Here is a 23141-nt window from a genome sequence, read left to right on the forward strand (position 1 = left end):
CCCAGCCTCGGCGCTTTCTCCGCCGAGCCTGCCTGTCTGCCCAGTCGTCTTCCCATGCCATCTTGTCCATTCCCCTGTCTCTGTGAGTGGGGCTGAGAGGGAAGCATGGCCAGATGTAGCGCCTCTTTGTGTCAGCTGCACGAGCCAGTGTCCTGTGTCTGCCCATGGGGGAGTGCTCACCGCCTGTCCGTTCCTACCAGCTGCTACCTGAGCCCAGCACCAGGGCTGCCTTGGGCCCTGGGACCAGCCCGTGGGATGCTGCCTGGGTATTCTGGCTGCCTCTCCTGTCACGTTGTCATGGTCTGAAGCACAAAGAATTTGAATGGAAGTCCAGGCCTGCCCGGATGGGCTGTGGCCCTGGGACAAGAGCCCAGATAAACATGCCTCGAAGATACTGACCTCAGGGGTGATGGAAAGGGAGCCACTGGTGATTCTCACATTTCATCTAACATGTGACGGCCTTCTTTTTCTCACCCCTACTGTGTGCCAAGCCCTGACCTTCCTGGGTATTGCATGGATTGAGGCACTTTCCTTCTACCCCAACTGGGATAGACAAATGGGAAATGAGGGTGGGCCCTGGGCTTTTCTCCCCTCGGGTTGTCCAAGGGTGGTAGTAGAACTCAGGTAGGTAGGAGAGACTTGATTCATTTGAGATAAATAGGGAGGTTCCCTTTGTCTCTTGGTCCTGGCCCTCCCCTAGTTACAGGACCCGAGCCCCGGGAGTTTTGGCTTGAAGCATGTCTTATGTCTACCTCCCAGACCCACTGTTTTCCTGTCCCTCCCAAACAACTTTGCCCACCAAGGCCACCTCTGCACATACTGCAGGCTGATTTTTGTGAGAAAGCAGGCAGCTCAGTCATTCAACTGTAAATGTCCAAGTATCTGCGGTGTATAGACTAGGCTGGATGATTGCAGCAGCGTGGACCCTGTGGAATTCGTGGTTGAGAGGACAGACACACAGACAATGATAGGCTCTTACGTTGTGAAGGAACACCCAACACCAGAGTGTCGTCCATGCTGAGCTCAGGGTGGGTGCAAACACAGATGGTACCCCAGGGAGAGGAAACCACAGGTCTGGGAATTCAGATGAGTGAAGACAAACCTTGGACAACCGGACACCGATGGACAGCACTGGGAGATAAACGAGGGGCCTGCGGGTGGAAGGGTGTGGCCTACGTGTTTCCTATCAAGCCACGAGTTGGAATTCAGTGACAGGTTTGGGGCTTCAGAGACATGCCATTTTCAAAGTGATCACCCTCGGTCCCAGGAGGGAAGTGTGAGTAGGGTGGTGGTGAGAGGTGTAAGGGGGTCAGTAAGTCTCCGTGCTCCAGAGTAAAGGAGAGGGAGAAGCCAGACAGGCCTCTGACTTCCCTGCCGGCAGGGTATGAGCAAAGCTACGGTAGCTAGGCACCTGCCAATCAAGAGGACCAGAAGGGACCATCCCAGGTTGTGATGAGGGCAGTCTGAGTTGTGTGCTTTTGAAACTGCCAGGAGGTAGGGAATTGGTAAGACGCAGGCTGGAGAAGGAAGTGGCGAGTTGCCAGTGGATGGACTGAACCTGAAGGATGAGGTCCAGTGGTAGGAAAGTGCATAGGACAGAACCTGAGGGGCTCTCAGCAGGTCAGGAAGAGGACGTTCACAAGCCTGCAAACCCAGCGCTCGAGAGACTGAGCCAGGTAGATAAAGTGTTAGAGGCCAACCTGGGCTACTTATTGAGACCCTGTCTTCAAAAAAAAAAAACTAAAAATTGCCTGTGCAGGGCACAGAGGACGACAAGTTTGAGATTAGGAGGGAGCAGGGAGGTGGTGTCCTTAAGGCCCAGGGAGAGGCTTTCGATAGGGGAAGCCACTGGGGTCCTGCCTCCCAGAGGCGTACAGAGGCACTGAGGCATTAGTGTCCAAGTCCAAGGAGACTGGCCAGAGTGACCTCTGTGTCTGGTCAGGCCCGTAGCAGGAAAATGTATCTGGGACTGGGAGGAGAGAACATTGGTCGTGTCTAAATTCTGAAGGGAAACCAAACTGCTGAGAAGGCTATGGGGGTCAGAGCGTTCCTTGGAGCTGGTCTCTGAAACCGCGGAGGAGACACACTGAGGCCCTGGTGAATGTTTAATGATCAAATTGAAACCAGATACACACAGTGCTGTAACCCCAGCGCTTTCAGGGTGAGAGGGCAAGAGGATTAGGAGTTCAAAGCCACTTGGACTACATAGAGAGTTCTAGACCAGTCAGGGTTACAGGGTGAGACCCTGTCTTAGGAAGAAAACAAAAATGACAGCAGCGTGGGTGGGAGCTGATTTGTAACATTGATATCTAAATCATAAATACGGTGGCTAATTTCAGACCACCATCTCTGTTTAGAAGCCAGCAGCAGAGACTTGTAGAGGAGCAGAGTCAGCAGGTGCAGGTCTAGGTCACCTGAGACCTGAGGGTCCTTCAGCTTCTCTCCCTTATCCTGTCCCCTGCCTCTAGCTCCCTTCTCTATATTTCCTTTCCCCTTTCTGTTTTTGTTTTATTTTTAAAGGGTTTTTGGGGTGTGAGTGTGTGTGTTTTGTTTTGTTTTTGATATCTGTATAAAGTGCCAGCGACCCAAGACCTCACAAATGATAGGCACATGTTCTAACAATAGGATTGAGCTAACCCATCAGCACAGTTTTTCCTTTTTTCTTTTTTGTTTTTTGCTGAGATGAACTTACATTACTGAGGCTCCTACCCCCATTTTCCAGGTGCTGGAAACACCAGCCTGTGACTCCAGGCCCACTGTATGCAGTCCTAGGAATGAAACAGGACTTGGTGTTTGCTAGGCCAGCACTGCCAGCTGAGCCTCAGCCTCAGCCCCAGCTTTTGCTTTCTGTTTATGCTGCGTTTCTCCTGTCCTCCAGCTGTCTGTGTGACTGTTGGGTTGTTGTAAATGAGCATGACATAATTCCTAACCTAGAGGGTACCCCTAACATTGTGGACAGATGGGGGAACCCTCTCAGGAGTCAGCTTGCTGCCCAAAAATCCTTTGGGGTGTCACCTACTGCCAGTAGCCAGCCAAATAAGGCAGAGGCATCAGGAGGTGCAGGCCACTTTCCAGGCACTCAGTGAAGGGTGAGTATTGGGTGGTGGTGAGGGTGTTCCTTATCAAAAGAAGGGCACATGAGGAACAGAGGTAGAGGTGGTGATATTCCTAAGAAAGATGCATTCAGAGCTGAGGAGTGGGGTTTGGGAGCAAAGAAAGCTGAGAAAGCAGGGCCCAGACCTCACGTGGCTTCACAGACCAAAGTGGAGCCCAACTTTAAGCAACTGTGTACAGACTAGGGGCTACCATTGGCCTGTGCAGGACAGAGGAATAAGGGGAAGATCTAAAATCTAAAGAGTTTCTAGCCTGGACTGAGCTCAGAAAGGGAACCAGAAATTGTGGGGAAGCTGCTGTCAAGAGAATAGAACGTGATGGGTGATACTTGAGCTGGGCAAGCAGGAGAGCAGAGATGAAGGTCAACCCAGCTGCTGTTTTGCTGAGCTGCCCAACACTCTGTGTGTGTCAGGCCCTGGTCTATACACACGTTGTCATGTAACCCTCCAGATACCTCATATACTATGTCATATGGTTATATACAGTATTTATCTGTAGTATACAGCACATTGTAGTTAAGAAAGCCAAGATCCAGAAAGATTGAGACACAAAGTTACAGGCTAAAAGTGACAAGAGCTCATTTAAGTTAGTGATGGCAGAAGTGGAGGAGGTGGGAGGGTGTTTGGGTACAAGGACATCTCTGCCCCCTGGGGTGAGGAGCCTGGGGAGGGTGTGCTGGAGCAGAGATTCCACTAAACAGGATGTCCGGAATTTGGGGGCATACAATAGAATGGTTCCTCGCAGAGCTATCCACGCCTGTAGCCCCTGGGGAGGCTGGGCTGGAAGAAGGGATTTGGGAATCCCTCGTGGCGGAAACTAAGAGCAGAGATGAGCAATCCTAGCAGGCAGGTATAGAGGAGGGAAGAGACCTGAGGACCCCAGCTTATGAGGCTGAGAAGGGACAACAGCTGACAAAGGTGCCGTGCAGGGAGCAGAGGACTAGGGGAACAGAGGTGAGCACAGCAAAGGGAGAGTCCAGTGAAGGCGAAAGGTGAGCAAGATCGCAGGGAGTGCTGCATGGGGGCTGCAATGTGAAGTATTCTCTAAGCCAGAGGCCCTGTGTAATGTTAACAAATATCTAATTGGTTCCAGTAGGAAACAGACAAAAGTAAGGATACTGTCATGGTCCAATTTGGTGAACCAGTGAGTTCAACAGGGTTACTTGCAGGAGTATGGGTGAGGGGTCATTTACAGGAGGAGGAGGAAGAACTCAAAAGCAGATGCGTTGATACATGGATGAAAATGGGAGTCTCTGAAACTTGCTGCACAGCTTGCAAGAAACTGCACAGATCACAGTGTCTGCTAGGCAGCTCCACAAGTCTGAACCTCCTCAGTAGTTCATCCTTAGATAACCTGGAGACTCTTACACATCTCTTCAGTTTCAGGGACTTCTAGAGTTCTGAACTGTGTGTTTCCTGGGTCTTAATGAGCCTCCTTTTAGAAACTCTCGAGTCTTAAGGAGCTGTCCTTCCCTCAAAATTCTCTTAGTCTTTAGAATTTACTAGATTTCAGTGAACTTCCATCAAGGTGGTTTGTTAAAACTCACAAGGAAATGGCTACATAATACCTTGCTTGGATGGAGGTGAGAGCCAGGAAGCAGGGGTGTAGGAGGATCCATTTTTTCCTGAGATTAGCTGGGAAGGTGAAAGTGGTTGAGCATGGTACAGTGACTTCCTTTACCATGTCCTAAATGTGTGTGTTCACAGCCTGGGACTACTCAACTGAACACAGCCCAGACACGCAGCTTTCAGAATGCTTGAAAGGCTGCGTGGAAAGCCAACCTCTATCTGGATGGAAAGTTTGGAAATTAGCGTTTCTTACCTTTCAAGAATTTTTTTTGTATTATGTAAAGAGTAGGCTGGAGTGTAGCTCAGTGGTAGGGCTCCCTGGGTTGGATCTCCAGCATGAAAGAAAAGAAAGGAAGAATAGGAAGTAGAAGGCGAGCCTGAGGATATAGCTCAGTTGGTAGATTGCTTGCCTGGAAATAAGTCCTAGGTTTGATCGCCCACACCACATAAAACTGATGAAGAATCAGGCGAGAAAGACAGAAGGAAGAGATAGGTGTATCGCTGTGAGTTTGAGACCAGCCTGGTCTAGATAGCACATTCTAGGGCAGCTAGGGCTATAAAGTGAGATCTTGTCTCATAACAAACAAACAAACAAACAAACAGAGAACAATTGTAAGCTGGACATGGTGGAGCACACCTTTAGTTCCAGTACTCAGGAAGCAGAGACAGGTGGATCTCTGAATTCAAAACTAGCCTGATCCATGGAGTGAGTTCCAAGATAGCCAGGGCTACACACACACACACACACACACACACACACACACACACACCCTGCCTCAAAAATCTAAATAAATAAAAAGCAACAAAAAAACCCAACTATGACTACAAATGTTGTAACCTTAGCCTTGGGGACAGTGAGCAGAAGGGAGACACTAAAAGTCATCTCATCTACACAGCAAGTTCCAGGCTGACTTAGGTGACATGAGACCCTGTCTCAAAAAAAAAAAAAAATACAATGAACCCTCAAATTCCTACCATCTGGCTGAGGGTAGTGGCGCACACCTTTAGTCCCAGCACTTGGGAGGCAGAGGCAGGCAGATCTCTGTGTGCTGAAGATCAGCCCAGATCAGCCTGCTCTACAGAGTGAGTTCCAGGATAGTCAGGGCTATTACATATTCATTCCTACTATCCATTTCAACAATTACCACCCCGGGTCTGACCTGCACTGTCTATACCACCTGCTTGTCCCAGGCCTTGAGACATGTGAGAGCAAATCTCAAACGTGAATTCATCCAGAAAGCTTTAGCATATTTCTCCTAAATACTGAAAAAACATAAACTCAGTACCATATTACACCTAAAAAATTTCCCAAATACTAAAAAACCATAACCCCAATATATTACACCAAAAATTTAACCACAATTCTTTATATCTCATCAAATACCCATTATTCCAATTTTCCCAACTATTATTTTTTTCCAGTTAGATTAAAATTACACTCCAAACAAGTTCTATACATTGCATTTGTACTTGCTCTCCCCTCCATCCAATCCCACCCCTCATCCATCTTTTGTGAGACAGGACCTCACTACAGAGCCCAGGCTGGCCTTGAACTCAGAGTAATCCTCCTACCTTGTAGGTACTGATATCACTAGCATGAGCCACCACACCCAGTTATATTTTGCTTTTTTTTTTTTTTACAAAGGCATAGCCTCACTGTGTCATGTCATGTCTGGCTTGAAACTCACAGTACAAACCAGGCTAGTCTTGAACTAATAAAGACCCCCCTGCCTCTGCCCTCCGGGTGCTAACATTACAGGTGTCACCACACCCAGCCTCATTTCTGTTTTTAAGACAGGGTTTTACTGTGTTGCCTCGACTGGCCTGCTATTTGCTAGTCTTATCAAACTCACAGCGGTCCTCCTGCTTCAGCCTTCTGAGCGCCAAGATTATAGGCATATGGGCCAGCTGCTTTATCTTTAAGACACACTTTCCTTATTTATGGAATTTATTTGTGGGGGACCCAGAGGCACTGGCAGAATGAGCTACCTGGTGCACAGGATCACAGAGGGCCACAGCTGAAGTGGAGGGGAAGGGGCCGGGTGGGAGGCCAGAGAGTAGAATATGCATGTGCTGTTGAAGGAGAGGATGCAAAGACTACCCCCCAACAAGGAAGAGCAGGGCCTGGCACTGAGCATCCCTTAGCACCCCATTCTGTCACCAGCTACTAGAGCTGAGGGAAAATGGGAAGGCAGAGTAAGCCAAAGAACAGGGGCGGGCGAAGCTCAAATTGGCAAGGAGCCCAGGGGACAGTCAAGGCTGCAGGGTGGAGGTGAGGGAGGGTGGGGCCTAAGATCAGACCTGCGAGAGGAACAGGATGTGTGTTTTGGGGGGTGAGGTGCACAGAGTCAAAAATCAAGATCCTGGAAGGTCCCGGGTTATCTCCCTGCCTGACGGTGCATCCTGGATCCCATCATTATCTCATAGCCAGGATAATCCTGGTGCCCAGAAATCAGCTCCTTTGCAATGCTGGGGACCGGAGGTCCATCACCTTCCCTCTGCCTTCTTTTCCCACTGCTGGCTCTGTACAGTGCTGAAAGGAGCCACCCTCCTCAACGCAGGTTTGAGTACAAGCTCAGCTTCAAGGGACCAAGGCTGGCAGTTCCGGGGACTGGAATACCCTTCTGGAGCCACCACGGAGGTGAGGAACAAAAGGGGACTGGCCATGCCCAGGGTCCTTCAGAGTGCCAGAGGGCCTCTAGCCAGATGGACAGCGGGGGTGAAAGGTGCTGTATAGCGAAAGGGGTAACACGGGGGCAACAGTGCCTGGCCCAAGACCCCTCTCCAACCAGTCTCCTGCTCTGCCATACCCAGCTGCCTTGTCTTTCAAGACATACTTTCTTTGTTCATGGGAGTGTGTGTGTGTGTGTGTGTGTGTGTGTGTGTAGGACATGGAGGCACTGGCGGAAGAAGCTATTGGGCTTGCAGGACAACAGAGGATCGCAGCTAAAGAGGAGGGTGAAGGGATGCAAGACTCGGGGAGAGGGATGGGGTTGGTGGCCAGAGAGCACCACAATCCCACATCACCTCCCAGCTTTAGTTTCTCTTGTGCCACTCCTCTGCCCCAGGACCCCTACTTGCAGCCTCCTCTCCCTCTGCCTTCTGACTGTGAACACACAGGTGTGCACACGTATACTCATGCACACACCTAATATGCCTGACGCACAATAACAAGGCGCCTTGAACAGGGAAAAGTCTCCTTTCTGCTATAGTGACATTTTATTTGTGTTTTAATAAGTAAAGCTTTCCTGAAGATCAGAAAAGCAGAACAGCCAAGCCACTAGAGAAGTTTTACCTCTGCCAAGGCTGGGCGACTGCAGACTGAGCTCTGAGCCTCTGTCTCCTCCCCTCTTATATCCCCTCTAGTGCTGGGATTAAAGGCACATGACTCCCTGCTACTAAGATTAAAGGTGGTAGGCCCCACCACCTGGATCTGTTTTTGCGCAAATCTTGCGTAGCCCAGGATGGCCTTGAACTCACAGAGATCCATCACCTCTGTCTCTCAAATCCTGGGATTAAAGGTGTGTGCCACCACTGCCTAGCTTCTAGGGCTTAGCTTTGCCCTCTGATTTTCAGGCAAGCTTTATTTATTAAAACATAAATAAAACATCACGATACTCTGCTGTCCTCATCCTGAGCTAGAGGTCTGCTGGAAGGGAGGCCCTGTGTGTCCAGCTATTTTGTTACAGCGAACACCAGGCCCTTCCCTGTGGAGTAGAGGCGGAAGCAGACAGGAGAGGTTCTTAACTCACAGGTCTGTGCTCAGGGTCTTCCAAACCCAGACCTACAGTTTGTCTTATCTTGTTCATAAAGGGTCTGTGATGATGTCCTGAAAACTATACAATATGCAGGATTTTAAATTAAGGGTCAGAGTAGGTCATGAATTGAGCCCAAGAACATGACTCATTTTTAAAATATACTGTGAGTTTTGGCCAGCCATGAATTTTGTTCAGATCCTCCTAGCTCACAAAGCAAAAAGAAAAGGAAGGTTGGCTATGTATTTCTATCTGAGATACAAGTTCTGAACAATGGTCTGATTCCTAAGAAGCTCCAAGATGGCAGAAACTTTGATCCTCCTCCTCCTCTGAAGCCCAGGGGGTAAACAGAGAATGGGCTCCTTCACAGCCAGATGCTGCCTTAGGGACAGTGGCAGAGCCAGTGCTCTCTGCTCAGAGCCTTGCCACGTCTAAGGTGTCACAGAGCATGTGAGGGGTAGAGGGACATCCTCCAAGATCACCAGGCGATATGATTATAGTTGATTCATTCATCTCTCCTTTATCAGAGCCCCACCCAACGCTCCCCTGTGCCAGCCTGGATACCCAGAACTGAGTCAGGTTCTCAGTCTGGGGTGAAGTCCCAGACACTCTGCATAAAGACGAGTATGTAAGCTTAGTCAGATAAGCCCTACCTCCTGCAAATCTCCTAGGGCTGGGTGTGGTGGTATAGACCTGTAATCTCAGCACTCAGGAGGGTGAGGCAGGAGAATCAAGAGCTTGAGGCTAGCCAGGACTGCTTGGCAAGACCCTGTCTTTGTTATAAAAAGAATTGAGATGGCTTAGCTAGTAAAACCCTGACAGCCTGCATTTGATTTCCAGAACCCCACAGTGGAAGGAGACAACAGCTATTGGAAGACTATTGAAAGTTGTCCTCTGACCTCTATGTATGTGCCTGCATGTGTGCTTACACACACACACACACACACACACACACACACACACTTTTCTTTTTGAGACAGGGTTTCTTCTGTGTAGCAGTCTTGGCTGCCCTGGAACTTGCTCTGTAGATCAGGCTGGCCTCAAACTCATTGAGATCCACCTGCCTCTGCCTCCCAAGGACTGAAATTAAAGGCGTGTGCCACCACCACCTGGCCACATTAATGTTTTAAAGTATGAAAAAAAAAAAGCATTGGGCAAGCAGTGCTGCTCAGTGTTGGGCCAGCTCAGCTCAGAGTGCTTGTTTGCATGTTCAAGGCCCTGGGTTGGAATCTGAGTCCCACACAAAACCAGGTAGAACAGCAACCTGTTATCCCAGCACTCTGTGGAGATGGAGGCAGGAGGATCAGGAGTTTGGAGTCATCTCTATCCAGAGAGTTCTAGGCCAGCCTGGGCTATTTTATAAAAACAAACAACAGCTCACTTCAAGAAGTGGTGGCTTCCAGGGACTCTGAAACTTCTGTGCTTCCCCACCCGCCACTGACCTTTGCAGAGCAAACAGGCTGGATTAGCAAACTCCTGAAAGTCTTGCCAGGGTCTGGGCCTTGGACCAGGTTCCAGGCTGGCAGACCAGAGGGTGGAGAGCCAGCTAGAGTGGCGCCTCTGACTCCCTCCCTCCCTCTAGTTTCAGTTGTGTCTGGGATTACAGGTGTGTGCTACCACACTCAATTTTAGGGGGACACTGGGGATGGAACTCAGAGCTTTGTGTTTACTAGGCAAGAACTCTACCAACTGGGCTCCATCCCCAGCCCCATAAAATGAAATCATATAAAAATCGATGGCATAGACTTTCAGTGAGGCTGAAGTGGAACACAGGAAAGGACTGGCTCTTGCTGCCTTTTCTGGGTAACACTTACCAGCTGGATGCCGGTCCAATTTCCCCAATGGACTCTTGCATCTCACCAGCTAGCCCCATATCAAATGACAAGGTCTTTTGATACCCAGGGCTCAACTTTCACCAATGAGACAGGTGGGAGAAGAGGGTCTTGTGGTCCCCAACTGCCCTGCTCCACAGATGCCATACCAGGCCTAGAGGAAGTGCGGCTGGCTCCGTCTATGAAGAACCGTAGTGGTGCTGTGTGGAGCAAGATCTCTGTCTCCTTCCCTGACTGGGAAGTGGAGATGCAGATGAGGGTGACTGGACCGGGGCGCTGGGGAGCCCTGGGTATGGTGAGTGATCCTTACTCATCTCTGTTGGGGAGGTGGGTGCTAAATCCCAGGTACCAGTATCCTTCAGAGTTTCTGACCCATGGGCCTGGAACTTGCAGGCCATGTGGTACATCCGGGACAAGGGTCAAGTCGGCTCTGTCCCAGAGGGGCTGGTCTCATGGGATGGCATCAAAATCTTCTTTGATTCCTCTGCCAACAATATCCAGGTGGGTAGTCATCTCCTGCCCATTCTCCTGCCTGCTTTAACTCTGACCCTCAATCTCCTGACTGTACCTGAGGCTCAGGCTGATTGTCACCTCCCATGCAGAACAGCCCTGCCATTCGAGTGCTGGCCAGTGATGGGCATGGCCTCCAGGAGCAACTTGGGTAAGGGTCTGAGGGAACTGACCTTCCCCTTCCCTGGACTTAACAATCACCTGTACTTCCTCGCCTAAAGATCCCACCCCTCCTAGACCTGCCACCTTAGCTGACCTCTCATTATGAGCCCTGGGACCCTTTCCCACTGGTCTGAGCTGCACGTCAGGAGCCAGGGCGACAGTGTGCTTACTCTTCTGTCTGACCGCTCCATCTTTCTCCAGTCATTAGCTTACCAGCCCCAGGTAAAGCGATCAAGACCCAAACTACCATGAGGTTCTCACTCCAGATGTCCTTATTAAGAATGGCTTGGTAGGTGAGGCCACGTAGGCCCAGAAAGGCTCATTGCCCTGAATGGTTTCACAGCAGTGGCCAGGGAAGATCTAGGCACTAGCTGCACTGCTGTTTTAACTCCCAGCTGAGGTGGCCTCCTGTCCTTCCCCAGCTGGCTGCCCTAAGTGGCTGGACTGGTTTGTCAGTGTGTCTCCGCAAACATCCTTAGCCCATCACAATTAGGATAATTGCTGACATTTATGAATTTGGGCTTACTGTATACCAGGCGCAGTGCCCAGACATTTGACATTGTCTTGTGAATACTCATAACACTGTTATGAGGTAGTTGCAATTATTATCCTCATTTGAAAGACAACAGGACTGGGCTCTGGGAAGGGGAGCGAACTTGCCTAAGGTTATACAACCAGGCAGTTGCTGCCTTGAATCTGGCTTCTCCCTGCTCTCTGCTACCCAACACTCGGCTGAATGTGATAGCATAGGTCCCAGAGTGTGCACCCATGAACCAGAGAAACTCGGGCCCAACTCTCTGCTCCTAATTCCCTGGGCCTGCTGGTAAACTGGCCATATTTTCCTTGGCCTTTAGGACAGGTCTCCTGTCTGCCTCCAAACAGTCTGAGCCGCAGAGCAGTGGTGGCGAACACCTTTAATCCCAGCACTCAGGAGGCAGAGGCAGGCGGATCTCTGTGAGTTTGAGGTCAGCCTGGTCTACAAGAGCTAGTTTCAGGCCTGGAGAGATGGCTCAGTGGTTAAGAGCACTGATTGCTCTTCCAGAGGACCTGGGTTCAGTTCCCAGCACCCACATGGCAGCTCACAACTGTCTGAAGATCCAGTTCCAGGGGATCTGACACCTTCATAGCAGTGCACATAATATAAAGTAAATAAACAATAAGAAATATTAAAAAAAAAAAAAGAGCTAGTTCCAGGACAGGCTCCAAAGCTATAGGGAAATCTTGTCTCGGACCCCTTCCCCCACCCCCCACAAAGAAAGGAAAGGGACAGGCCTTGAAGCTTAAGGAAAATAGAGTGGGGTAGGGGCAGTGGGCTTGAGAGGTGAGCTGGGGGATAGAAATTGGAAATCCCACAGTTAGCCTGGGCCTCTGTCCCTTTGCAGATGCCCCTGGCTCCTGGGAACTCTCAGGTTCCAGCCAACATTGCCACGCAGCGTTTTCTTTCTTCTTCCTTCTTCTCTGGCCAAGGAAGCAAACTATTGCAAGGGAGCCTCAAGCTAGACAACAGGAACTTATTCCAGGCCAAGTCACCTAATGGGGACAGTGATAATTAATTCAGGCTTGAACAGAGTTGCTCCTGGGATGTCCCCCATTGGCCAGGCCAGTCTGTGGGTCTGTAGGGGCTGGCTGCATTCCAAGTGTCTGTAGGGATGGAACTGTACGCGAGCTGGGCTCCTGTCAGCGGAACTTCAGGAACTGGCCATCTCCCTTCCGAGCTCGGATCACCTACTGGAGGCAGAGGCTGCAAGTGAGTCACCCCTGCTGTTTCTGTGGGAGCCTCCAGTGGGGTGCCTAGCGTTCCAACAGCTTCATGCCTGTGACCCATGTCACTCACACGCGTGTCTTCACAGCTATGCTTGCATACATGGCTCTGGTACACTCAGACCAGTACTCACAGCTGCTCTTCCACTCACACAAAGGGTTTTTTTTTTTAAATGATACTACATTTTTTGGTGGGGGCATTTTGTTTCTTTTGTCTTTTTTCTTTTTCTACATTGGACCACCGTTTTCCCTCCTTCCTCTCCCCTCCTCCCGCTCCCCCATCCATTCCTCTTCGTTTCTTTATTTTTTTTTTAAGATTTATTTATTTGAGCCAGGCAAATTTGAGTCAAACGCCTTTAATCTTAGCAGTCAGGGAGGCAGAAGCAGGTGAATCTCTGTGAGTTCTAGGACAGCCAGAGATACACAGAGAAACCCTGTCTTGAAAAACAAACAAAAAAGATTTATTTATTATGGTGATACGGTGGTCTGCCTACATGTATGCCTGCAGGCCAGAAGAGGGCATCAGATCTTATTGTAGATGGTTGTGACCCACCATACGGCTGCTGGGAATTGAATTCAGGACCTCTAGAAGAGTCTGGGCTGGAGAAATGACTCAGTGGTTAAAAGCATTGCCTGCTTTTCCAAAGGTCCTGAGTTCACTTCCCAGCAACTACATGGTGGCTCACAACCATCTGTAATGAGATCTGGTGCCCTCTTGAGGAAGAGACCTGGTCAGTCATCCTCATCAACTTAGACCATGACACCCAGTATGAACAAGTTCAACAGAACCACCATATACGGGCTGCCCATACATGCTTCAGCATTGCCAGGGCATAAATTTCAAATTTTCCAGTTTCCTCTAGAAGAGCAGCCAGTACTCTTAACCTCTGAGCCATCTTTCCAGTCCCCTCTTCCTCTGTTTCTATTCAGAAAAGGGCAGGCCTCCTACGGATATCTACCAACCAAACATGGCATACCAAGCTGCAGTAAGACTAAGCACTACACCTCATATTAAAGACTGGATGAGGCAACCCAGTAAGAAGTAAAGAGTGCCAAAACTGGCAAAAGAGTCAGAGACAGAGAAGAAAAAAATGACAAGATTTCCTGAGTAAATTGGGAGCATGGGGACCTTGGGAGAAGGTTGAAGGGGAGGGGAGAGGCAGAAGGAGAGTAGAGAAAATATAGAACTAAAAAAAAAATCAATTAAAAAAAAGAGTCAGAGACAGCCCCCGCTCCCACTGTTAAGAGTCCCATAAGAATGGGGCTGGAGAGATGGCTCAGCGGTTAAGAGCATTGCCCGTTCTTCCAAAGATCTTGAGTTCAATTCCCAGCAACCACATGGTGGCCCACAACCATCTGTAATGAGGTCTGGTGCCCTCTTCTGGCTAACTGTATAAATAATAAATAAATAAATATTAAAAATAAGAGTCCCATAAGAAGACCAAACTATACGACTGTGCATACACACACCTCGGCAAGCCCCGCACAAGCTCTCTGATTGTCAGTTCAGTCTCTGTGAGCCCCTCTGAGTCCAGGTTAGTTGATTTTGTGGGTTTTCTTGTGGTGTCCTTGACCCCCTGGCTCCTACAATCCTTCCTTCCCCTCTTCCACAGGATTCTCCAAGGTCCATCTAATGTTCGGCTGTAGGTCTCTGCATCTGTTTCCATCAATTGCTGGATGAAGCCTCTCTGATGGCAATTGGGCTAGGCACCAGCCTATGAGTATAGCAGTATAATATTAGGAATCATTTCATTGACTGTTTTCCCCTTCAGTCTTGTTTGGTTCTATCCTAGGTCTCTGGGCTGTCCAGTCTCGGGGTCCTGGCCCTCCAGGCAGTATCAGGGGTGGCTCCCTCTCCTGGCATGGGTCTCAAGCTGGACCAGTCATTAGTTGGACACTCCAACAGTTTCTGTGCCACCTTTACCCCAGCACATCTTGCAGGCAGGACAAATTGTAGGTCAAAGGTTTTGTGGCTGGACTGGTGTCCCAGTTCCTCCACTGGAGGTCTTGCCTGGTTACAGAAGATGGCTAGTTTAGGCTCTGTGTTCCCCATTGCTAGGAGTCTTCACTAGGGTCACCTTCATCGATTCTTGGGAGTTTCCATTGCACTAGGTTTTTAGCTCATCCCCAAGATGCCCCCCAATCCCAGTTATCTCTCCAAGTACTCTTTCCCTCCATGCTCCCCTCAACCTGATCCCTCCTGTTCCTTTCCAACCCTGCCTCCCTCCACCCTCGATGTCTATTCTATTTCCCCTTCCCAGGGAGATTTATACACTCACCCCTTGAGCTCTCTTTGTTACTTAGCTTCTCTGGGTCTGTAGACTGAAGCATAGTTATCCTCTACTTTACAGATCATATTCACTTATGAGTGAGTACATACCATGTTTGGCTTTCTGGGTCTGGGTTACCTCACTCAGGGTGATTTTTTTCTAGTTCTATCCATTTGCCTGAAAATTTCATGATGTCATTGCTTTTTACAGCTGAGTAGTACTCCATTGTATTAATGTACCACATTTTCTTTATCCATTCTCTGGCTGAGGGGCATCTAGGTTGTTTCCAGTTTCTGGTTATTATGAATAAGCTGCTATGAACATAGTTGAGCAAATGTCCTTGTGGTGTGATGGAGCATCCTTTGGGTATATGCCCAGGAGTGGTATAGCTGGGTCTTGAGGTAGATTGATGTCCAATTTTCTGAGAAATTGCCGTATTGATTTCCAAAGTCGCTGAACAAGTTTGCTATCCCACCAGCAATGGAGGAGTCTTCCCCTTGTTTCACATCCTTGACAGCATGAGATGTGGCTCATGTTTTTTATCTTAGCCATTCTGACAGGATGGAATCTCAGAGTTGTTTTGATTCACATTTCCCTGATGGCTTAAATGTGTTGAACATTTCTTAAGTGTTTCTCAGCCATTTGAGATTCTATCTGTTTAAATCTGTACCCCCATTTTTGATTGGATTATTTTTTATGTCTAGTTTCTTGAGCTATTTATATATTTTGTCAGATGTGGGGTTGGTGAAGAGCTTTTCCCATTCTGTAGGCTGCTGTTTTGTTCTATTAATGGCACCCTTGTCCTCACAGAAGCTTTTCAGTTTCATGAGGTTCCATTTACTAATTGTCTATCCTAGAGCCTGTGCTATTGATGGTCTGCTCAGGAATCTGTCTCCTGTGCCAATGAGTTCGAGCTTGTTCCCCACCTTCTCTGCATTTATGTTGAGGCTTTTGATCCATGTGGACTTGAGTATCATACAAAGAATCTTAAGACACCCAGAACATACAAGGCTCACGTGAAACATACAAGGCACCCATATCATTTTCATGAACATACACGGCTCACATGAAACCAGCATCCATATCATTTTCATGCCATTCTGCTCCCAAGCTGTGTAGTTTCTATCTTCCCTCAGATCTGAAGCCAGTGAGGCTGAGTAGGGGTCAGTGCCTTATCCTGGGACCAGGCAGAGGCAGGAGCTCACTCCGCCCATCCCCCCTCAGGTGTCCTTGAGTGGAGGCCTTACTCGCAACAACCCTGAAGAGCTCTGTGTCAATGTGGAGTCCCTGCTCTTGGGCCCTGGAGGCTTCTTTGGGGTCTCAGCAGCCACCAGCACCTTAGCAGGTGAGGACCCTACCAGATAGGTAAGAGCCGAGGGCTGTGTTTGATGATGACAAAACCTTATTTATTCTAAAACACCTTTGTATGGTGTCAACTACTTCCTCATCAAGTGGTCTGGGCTGGTCACACCCCCTCTCTGACTTCTCTGTCAGGAGGTCACACTGGCCTTGAAGAGCTCTTGAGAGTCTGGGAGGGGAGACTGAGACTGTAGCTCTGTTGGTGAGTACTCCTGCGGCATTCGGGATCCCAGGTGTGGTGGTGCACGCCTGTGAATCACATCACTAGGGAGGGAGAGGTGGGGGAGTCAGGAGTTCAAAGTTACCCTCTGCTACATAGCAGATTCAGAGGTCAACCTGGGCCTCATGAGACACACACACACACACACAAACCTCTCAAATGATATAACACATGAGGAATTTTATATTCTCGTATCAATATCCATAAAGTCACGTTCCTGGATTCTGCGGATGGCGAGACGGGGACAACACAAGCTATGGTAGGGAACCGCAGCAGCAGGGTGTCTTGTAGTGGAGAGCCATGGAGAGTCCTGCAACTGAAAAGCAGGCTGAACCAGAGTACTGGAGCCTGTGAATGCCAGGACTTAAGTCTTTAGACCCTGGGTACCGAGGAGCCGTAGAAGGTTTCTAAGGAGAGAAGAGGGACATGGTTGTGAGCTTGTTGCGGCAACAGCCACTGTGTGCTCAGGATTGCAGTAGCAGCAGCCTTAGGTGTCCCGTGGGCTACTGCATGGCTGTTGGGCTGTCTCTCTCTGGTTGTGTAGTTCAACCCATACATCCCACACGCTTGTCTATTTGACCTTCATACCTTCGCCATAAGACAAAGGTCAAAGTCGTCCAGAGTCATGCAAGCCTCTCGTTTTCCTCTCGGCTGCTGGGTGAAAAGTTCCTTATCTTCCTTTCATCTGCCCCTCTTCCAGATGACCATGATGTCCTGTCCTTCCTGACCTTCAGTTTGAGGGAACCAGGTCCAGAGGTAATGCCAGTCCTTTCTGCCTAGAAGAGGTAGCTCAGAGACACAGCTCTCCTCAGGAGCCTCCATTCACAACAGGACATCCTTAGACCTGACATTCTAGTTCTCATCCCAGCTAGCTAGCTCTCTGAGCCCTGCTGAATTCAGGCCTTGGGTTGGGTAGTGTAGGGGCCAGGGTTTGTCCTTTAGGACCCCTAGGTGGTATTCACCTTTAATTCCAACACTCAGGAGGCAGAAAGGGGGGTGGATTTCTGTGAGTACTAGGTTAGGGCTGCACAGTTAGGATCTTGTCTCAAAAACATCAAAATAAAACCAAAAAAAAAAGCCCAGGGTGGGGGTTGGGAGAGGGAAGAGAAAGAACCCTAAAGAGGGGGCTGGGCCAGCAAAGAGGGGAGAAAAGGATGCCTGAAAGAGATGAGCCTAAATGAGCACCATACCTAAAGGCTTAAAATGTCCAAAGGCCTGATCTCACAGTGAGCAGAGAAAGAAGTGAAGCTGTGGTAGATATGGGTCTCATATGGCTGCTGGGCTCCATGGGGCCCTGGTGGTTGAGCTGTGGGTTCCTCCTTGGTCCCAGTGAGTCTGTGGTTTGGGAGGGAGACTGGGCTCCCAGGGGCCCTGAGGGAAGGCTGTCCCCCACAGGACTCTCACGCATTTGGGGTTTGTCTTTCTCTTCCAGGTGGCCCCCCAGACATTCATGGTGAAGGAGCAGTTCCGCCTGGCTAGGAAATTGGAAGAGCTGCAGGCAAGGCTGGCCCTGGGCACCAGCAAGGACAGCATTCGACCACTGGGCTCTGAAGTCCAGGAAGAAGGTAAGGACCCAGGAGCAGGCAGGTGGGGCTGTAGCACATTGGAGGCCACAGGTCACTGTCCTTAGAACCCAAAGTCCATTAACCAGTGGAGAAGTGGAGGCCCAAGGAGGTCGTATCTAGGCAGAACCTGGGCATTCTGACCTATTCCTATGAGACCCGCCCCCAAGACACATTTTCTTTTCCAGCGCGCGTGTGTATGTGTGTGTGTGTGTGTGTGTGTGTGTGTACAAGAGCATTTGTGTGACAGTCAGAGGACAAACTTTGTGGAATCTATTTTCTCCTTCCACCTCTACATGGGTTCTGGGGATCTGGGAATCAAACTTACATTATCAGGTTTTCCTGGCAAGCACTTACCTATTGCTTACCCTGCTTGCTGACCCCCAGACCCATTTTCCAGGGGAGGGTCTTAGAAGCAGAATCTATACCTCCTCATGTGCCACTCCAAAGCAGGATCTGCTGCCCCACCCCAGCGACCTTTCCAGTTTGGCTTTGCCCCAATCCCCAGGGGAAAGATTCTTTGACCTGGAGGATATACTGGGCAGACAAAGCCAGATCCTGCAGGCCCTCCAGGTTCTCTCCAGGCAGTTGGACCAGGCTGAGAGGAAGTGGAAACAGCAGCTGGGGCCTACAGTCCAAATCAGGCCTGAGGGAGGCTGGGTGAGTGACCCTGGGGCACCCTAGTCTCCACCCACAGCTTGTAAGAATAGTGGCAGTCTAGAGCTAGCCTTGTCAAAACTTGGAGAGAGAGGAGAGCAGGTCACAGGATGCAACAGAGCGGTATGTAAGAGGACATTAACACATAGCAATTGTCCTGGAGCCACAGGCCTGGGCTGCAGAGAAGAGATGCCAGGTATTTGGAATCCAGTCTACAGACAAATGGCAGAAATAGACTAGGCACTGATTGGCATATAGCCTCACATGTATTTGCATAAGACTTGCTTAAATGCTCTGCTGCACCAGAATCCTCATTTCATCTCTGCTACCACTCTGGCTCCTCCCTCCTCGTCCCCCCCCCCCCGCCCCCATGTCATTCCCTGGACATGCTCTGACTTGGGGAGTGAAAGGTAAACCCAGCCAAAGTGCAAGCTAGTGGGCAGAGGGAGCTGGCTGCTCACACAGGGTTTGCTGGGCTCTCCCAGACCAGGGCTTTAATATTTTGTTCTCAGTCCAGAGAAATCTAGGCTAGACTTTTGGAGTGACACAGAGGGGAAAGGCCCACACTCCAGGTATTTCTGGTCCTGCCTTCATGCTCTAGACCCCACTGGCATGATTCTGCTCACCCTCCAAAGGGTCAGCTATGTCTCCAGGTCACTTTGCCAGACTTGGGCCCATTACTGGATTCTAACCAGTGCTGACCCTCATTTTGGATCACAGCCTAGGAGAAAGACACAGAGAGATCCTTTTAAAAAGGGAGAAGAATTTGTGGAAAGCCTAGAGGTCCCTTTTGGGAGAAACATCACACCTTTGGGTCCCCCAGAAACCCAGAAACCCCAGAAACCCAGATGGATAACATCTATGGAAGATTCAGTGTGTCCCAAAAGGGGGAGAACCGTGGTTATTTAGTAAGGCCATGAAGAAGAGTAAAATATCCCTGGGGAACATGGACCCTGAGGAGAGGGGCACTCTACTCTGGACACTAGATAAGAGCTGGCTCTCTTGTAGAACACTGCTAAGGTCAGCACCCTGCTCTATGGACAGCGGACTCTGCTCCAGGCCCTGCAGGAGATGAGGTAAGGGGGGAAGGGGTAGAGTGACATGGAGACTGAGAGGGAAACAAGGCTCCTCTGTCATCCTGCCTCTGTCAGATTCCTGCCCGCCCGCCCTGCCCCATGATGGGGATGTAGCCATACATGGCTTTTTTTACCTGTGTGCTGGGAATGTGGACTCAGGTCCTTGTACTTGCAAAGCAAGCACTTCTACCCACTGAACCATCTCCTCAGTCCCCGAGGGCATACATTTTGATGGAGGTTCTTGGAGGAAGCCCAGCCAAGATGAGACCCTTTGGAGGAAATGATGTGAGGTTATTTTGCCTCCAGTCTCCCGGAATCTCACTCTGGCTCACCCTTGCCTGCAGAGCTCCCCTTAGAGCTCCGAGGGTGGGAAGATCCCTTGAACATTATGGATCCTGTGGCTGTATCCCCTCCTTCTAGATGCCTGGGGGTGGCAGAGGGCAAGAGCCTGAGAAGAGCTAATTCCCCTGGGCTAGAGATGAAAAGCAGAGCACAGGGAGCCTGGTCCATAGACAGATACTTTCGGAGAATTCTTTGTATATGCTAAAATTGTCTCAGGTTCTAGGGAGCGTATTTCTTTTAGAGTAAAAAAAAAAATGGCCCCAAGGATAAGACTCTATCAATGATATTTATTCTTTACCATGTGCTGGCTTGGGGGATTATGGGAAGAGATTAGGTAATTTGGGTACAACCAAAAAGGATAATGGATCATCTTTCTTGATTTCCATGCCCCCACCATACCACCAGGAAAGCAGCTGCCCGAATGGCTTCAGGAGCCCAGGTCTTCTATCTGCCTGTGGGTACTAAGCATCACTTTTTTGAACTGGACCAGATCCTCAGCCTCCTGCAGAAGGACCTCCGGGATCTGGTGGTAAGAAGTAGTGGATTGTACAAGGTGCTCATTCTTGAGGTCTGGTCTCTGCCACCCTTTTCCTAACACTTCTACAGCTTTGGAGGATTTGTCCAGTACCCCCAACAGGCACATCTATGTATCTATATGTGCCTACACATGGACATGAAAGGACACAAGAACACAAATTTCATAATCTCTCTCTCTCTCTCTCTCTCTCTCTCTCTCTCTCTCTCTCGTTTTTCAAGACAGGATTTCTCTGTGTAGTCCTGGAACTTGCTCTGAAGACCAGGCTGGTCTCAAACTCATAGAGATCTAGCTGCCTCTGCCTCCCAAATGCTGAGATTAAAGAAGTGCACCACCACCACCTGGCTGTCTTTGCACTCTTTTCCTCAAGAGGAAGGCCCACAAAGTCAGAACTACCCAAATGCCCTAGATGACCAGAGGAGAAGTGGGGTAGACCTTGCCAGGGACCACTCAGGTTCAACAGTGGTACTGACTTCCCCTGAGCCTCTGTCCTTCCTTGTTTTTTCCCTTGCCCTCATGTCCCCATCTGCCTCTCCTTTTCTCATCTCTTAGACCTTTGGTCTGTTGATGATTCCAGGGCCTGTCTCTTCTGAGCTATTCCCACAGATGGAACTATGCAAGAGTGGAGAAGGAAGCAGTTTTGGACACTTGTCTTTTTTCCTTGTTCTAGATGACAGCCCCAGATAGCCCCAGATAGCCCAAGCTTGAGGGAGCTAAATAGGGACCATGCAAGGCATAGATTCAGTCCCCCTCCCCTCTCCTGGGTTAGAAGCTGAGGCAAGGCCTCATGCTTTCCCCTTTCAGAAAAGGACAGCCAAGGCTTCCCGCCCATCTGGCTGGCTCCCAGGAACTTCTGCATGTCTTCGGACCAGCATCTTCCTGTTCTTCCTTGTCATTCAGACCGTAGGCTTCTTCTGCTACATGAACTTCAGGTGAGCCTTCCCACAGGCAGGACTTCCCATAGAACATTTATAACTTGGTTCTGGTCTACAACCGGTGAACTTGAAGTAGGGGACCCCAAAGCTCAGACGGGAGCTACCCAGTTCACCAGAAGGCTGGGAGCAGAATATAGAGCAGCGACACCTCACTTATCAAGCCCAGACACCCGCTCAGGCCCCAGTTCCATCTGGTCCTGCCCCACAGAGCTCACTCTAGCGTGAGCATCTGAAAATTACCTGACAGCCAGCAGTGCTGTGATGCCTGGGAAGCTTGGAGAGCCGGGAAAAAGCAACGGAATCATCTTGGGGGTGGGGGTAGGGGTTTATGGGGATCAGGGAATTGACCTGGAAAGGATATTTGATTTGGGTCATCAAAGTGACTAAGAGTTTTCCAGCTTGGCAAAATAGGTAAAGACATTGATGCAGAGGGAATAGCATCAGAAAAAGCGTGGAGGCATGAAAAAACATCTTTAGGGGAAAGAAAAAAATGCAGCAATTGAATATTGTTGAAGTAAAGTGCAGGGCCAATTTACAAGACTGGGCAAGGAACCTGGGTGTTTTGGATTAGAAATGAACGTCTTTAATCTCAGCACTTGGAAGGCTGGGGCAGAGGGATGATGAAGTCTGGACGAGCCTGGGCTACATAGTGAGATCTCTAAAAATGAAAGAAGAAAATGTGTGCACAGGAGTGGAGCTTTGGCACTAAGCCACCCAGAAAGACTTCAAATGCCAGGGTAAAATGTGAATGTCTGTGGCATGTCAAGAGAGCCATAGAAGGTCATAGAATATGGGAGGCCATGGTACACTGTGTATTGAGAGGCAAGTGTGAGTCTTGGTTTCAGAAGGAAGACTCAAGTAACTTTTTCTCTCTGGCAGCAGGCAGGAGCTGGACAAGAGGCTCCAGGAGTACCTGTCCACAGGAAGCCTTCCTCTAGAGCCCATGTTGCCCATCCCTAGGACCCTGGGGGCTCTAAGGAGACAGCCTGTCCCCTCCAGCATGCATGCTTGACCCAACTCAAAGCCATGTCTTACGGGGAGACAAACGGAGGATAGAGGATTTGGCCAGTATCCTTCCTGAGTGCCCATATCTTAGCTTTTGGCAAGTTCATCATATTAAAGGTGATGTTCCTCGCACTGTGCTGATCCCCTCATTTACCTTCCAGACTCACATAATCTCTGGTAGCTTTCCATCTTCTCTGGGTGGCAGGAATAGGGTTCAAGAGGGCAGGAAGGCCAAGGGTCAGATACCCCCACAGCCTTTTCCTCTGGGCTGCCGAGACAAAGGGAGACAGCTGTGCACAATTCTGCCCCTGAACTCACCAAGGACAAGGAGAGTCCCCTGGGTTCCTTCTGGCTCATCTTTTCAGTACCCCCAAACAACACTCCCCTTCCCCACTCCCTGAGGCTCCAGGGACAGCAGGGCAGACACGTGACAGAGGAACTGAGTGCAGACTCACCGAACCATGTAACTAGAATTCCT

General features: G+C 49.6%; 1 protein-coding gene across 1 annotated transcript; it reads left to right on the forward strand.

The window, feature by feature from the left end:
* Positions 1-7148: 7148 nt before the first annotated feature.
* Lman1l (lectin, mannose binding 1 like) lies at positions 7149-22670 on the forward strand. Its single transcript, XM_041647464.1, has 13 exons — positions 7149-7323; positions 10410-10564; positions 10663-10770; positions 10872-10930; positions 12589-12688; positions 16197-16317; positions 17252-17307; positions 17984-18116; positions 18622-18773; positions 19779-19846; positions 20594-20717; positions 21528-21655; positions 22541-22670. The coding sequence occupies exons 1-13, from the start codon at positions 7149-7151 to the stop codon at positions 22668-22670; spliced, it is 1509 nt and encodes a 502-aa protein (XP_041503398.1).
* The last annotated feature ends 471 nt before the right edge of the window (positions 22671-23141 follow it).

Source organism: Microtus oregoni, unplaced genomic scaffold (genome assembly GCF_018167655.1).
Source record: "Microtus oregoni isolate MIOR12 unplaced genomic scaffold, Mior012 000179F_ref0000403, whole genome shotgun sequence".
NCBI lineage: Eukaryota > Metazoa > Chordata > Mammalia > Rodentia > Cricetidae > Microtus > Microtus oregoni.

Bases quoted from the DNA above. Each gene is read 5' to 3' on its own strand.
- Lman1l (XM_041647464.1), top strand. From the start codon at position 7,149: ATGCTGGGGACCGGAGGTCCATCACCTTCCCTCTGCCTTCTTTTCCCA. The intron at 16,318-17,251 runs GTGAGGACCCTA...CCCCTCTTCCAG, and splicing joins AGCCACCAGCACCTTAGCAG to ATGACCATGATGTCCTGTCC. The intron at 19,847-20,593 runs GTAAGGGGGGAA...CCATACCACCAG, and splicing joins CAGGCCCTGCAGGAGATGAG to GAAAGCAGCTGCCCGAATGG.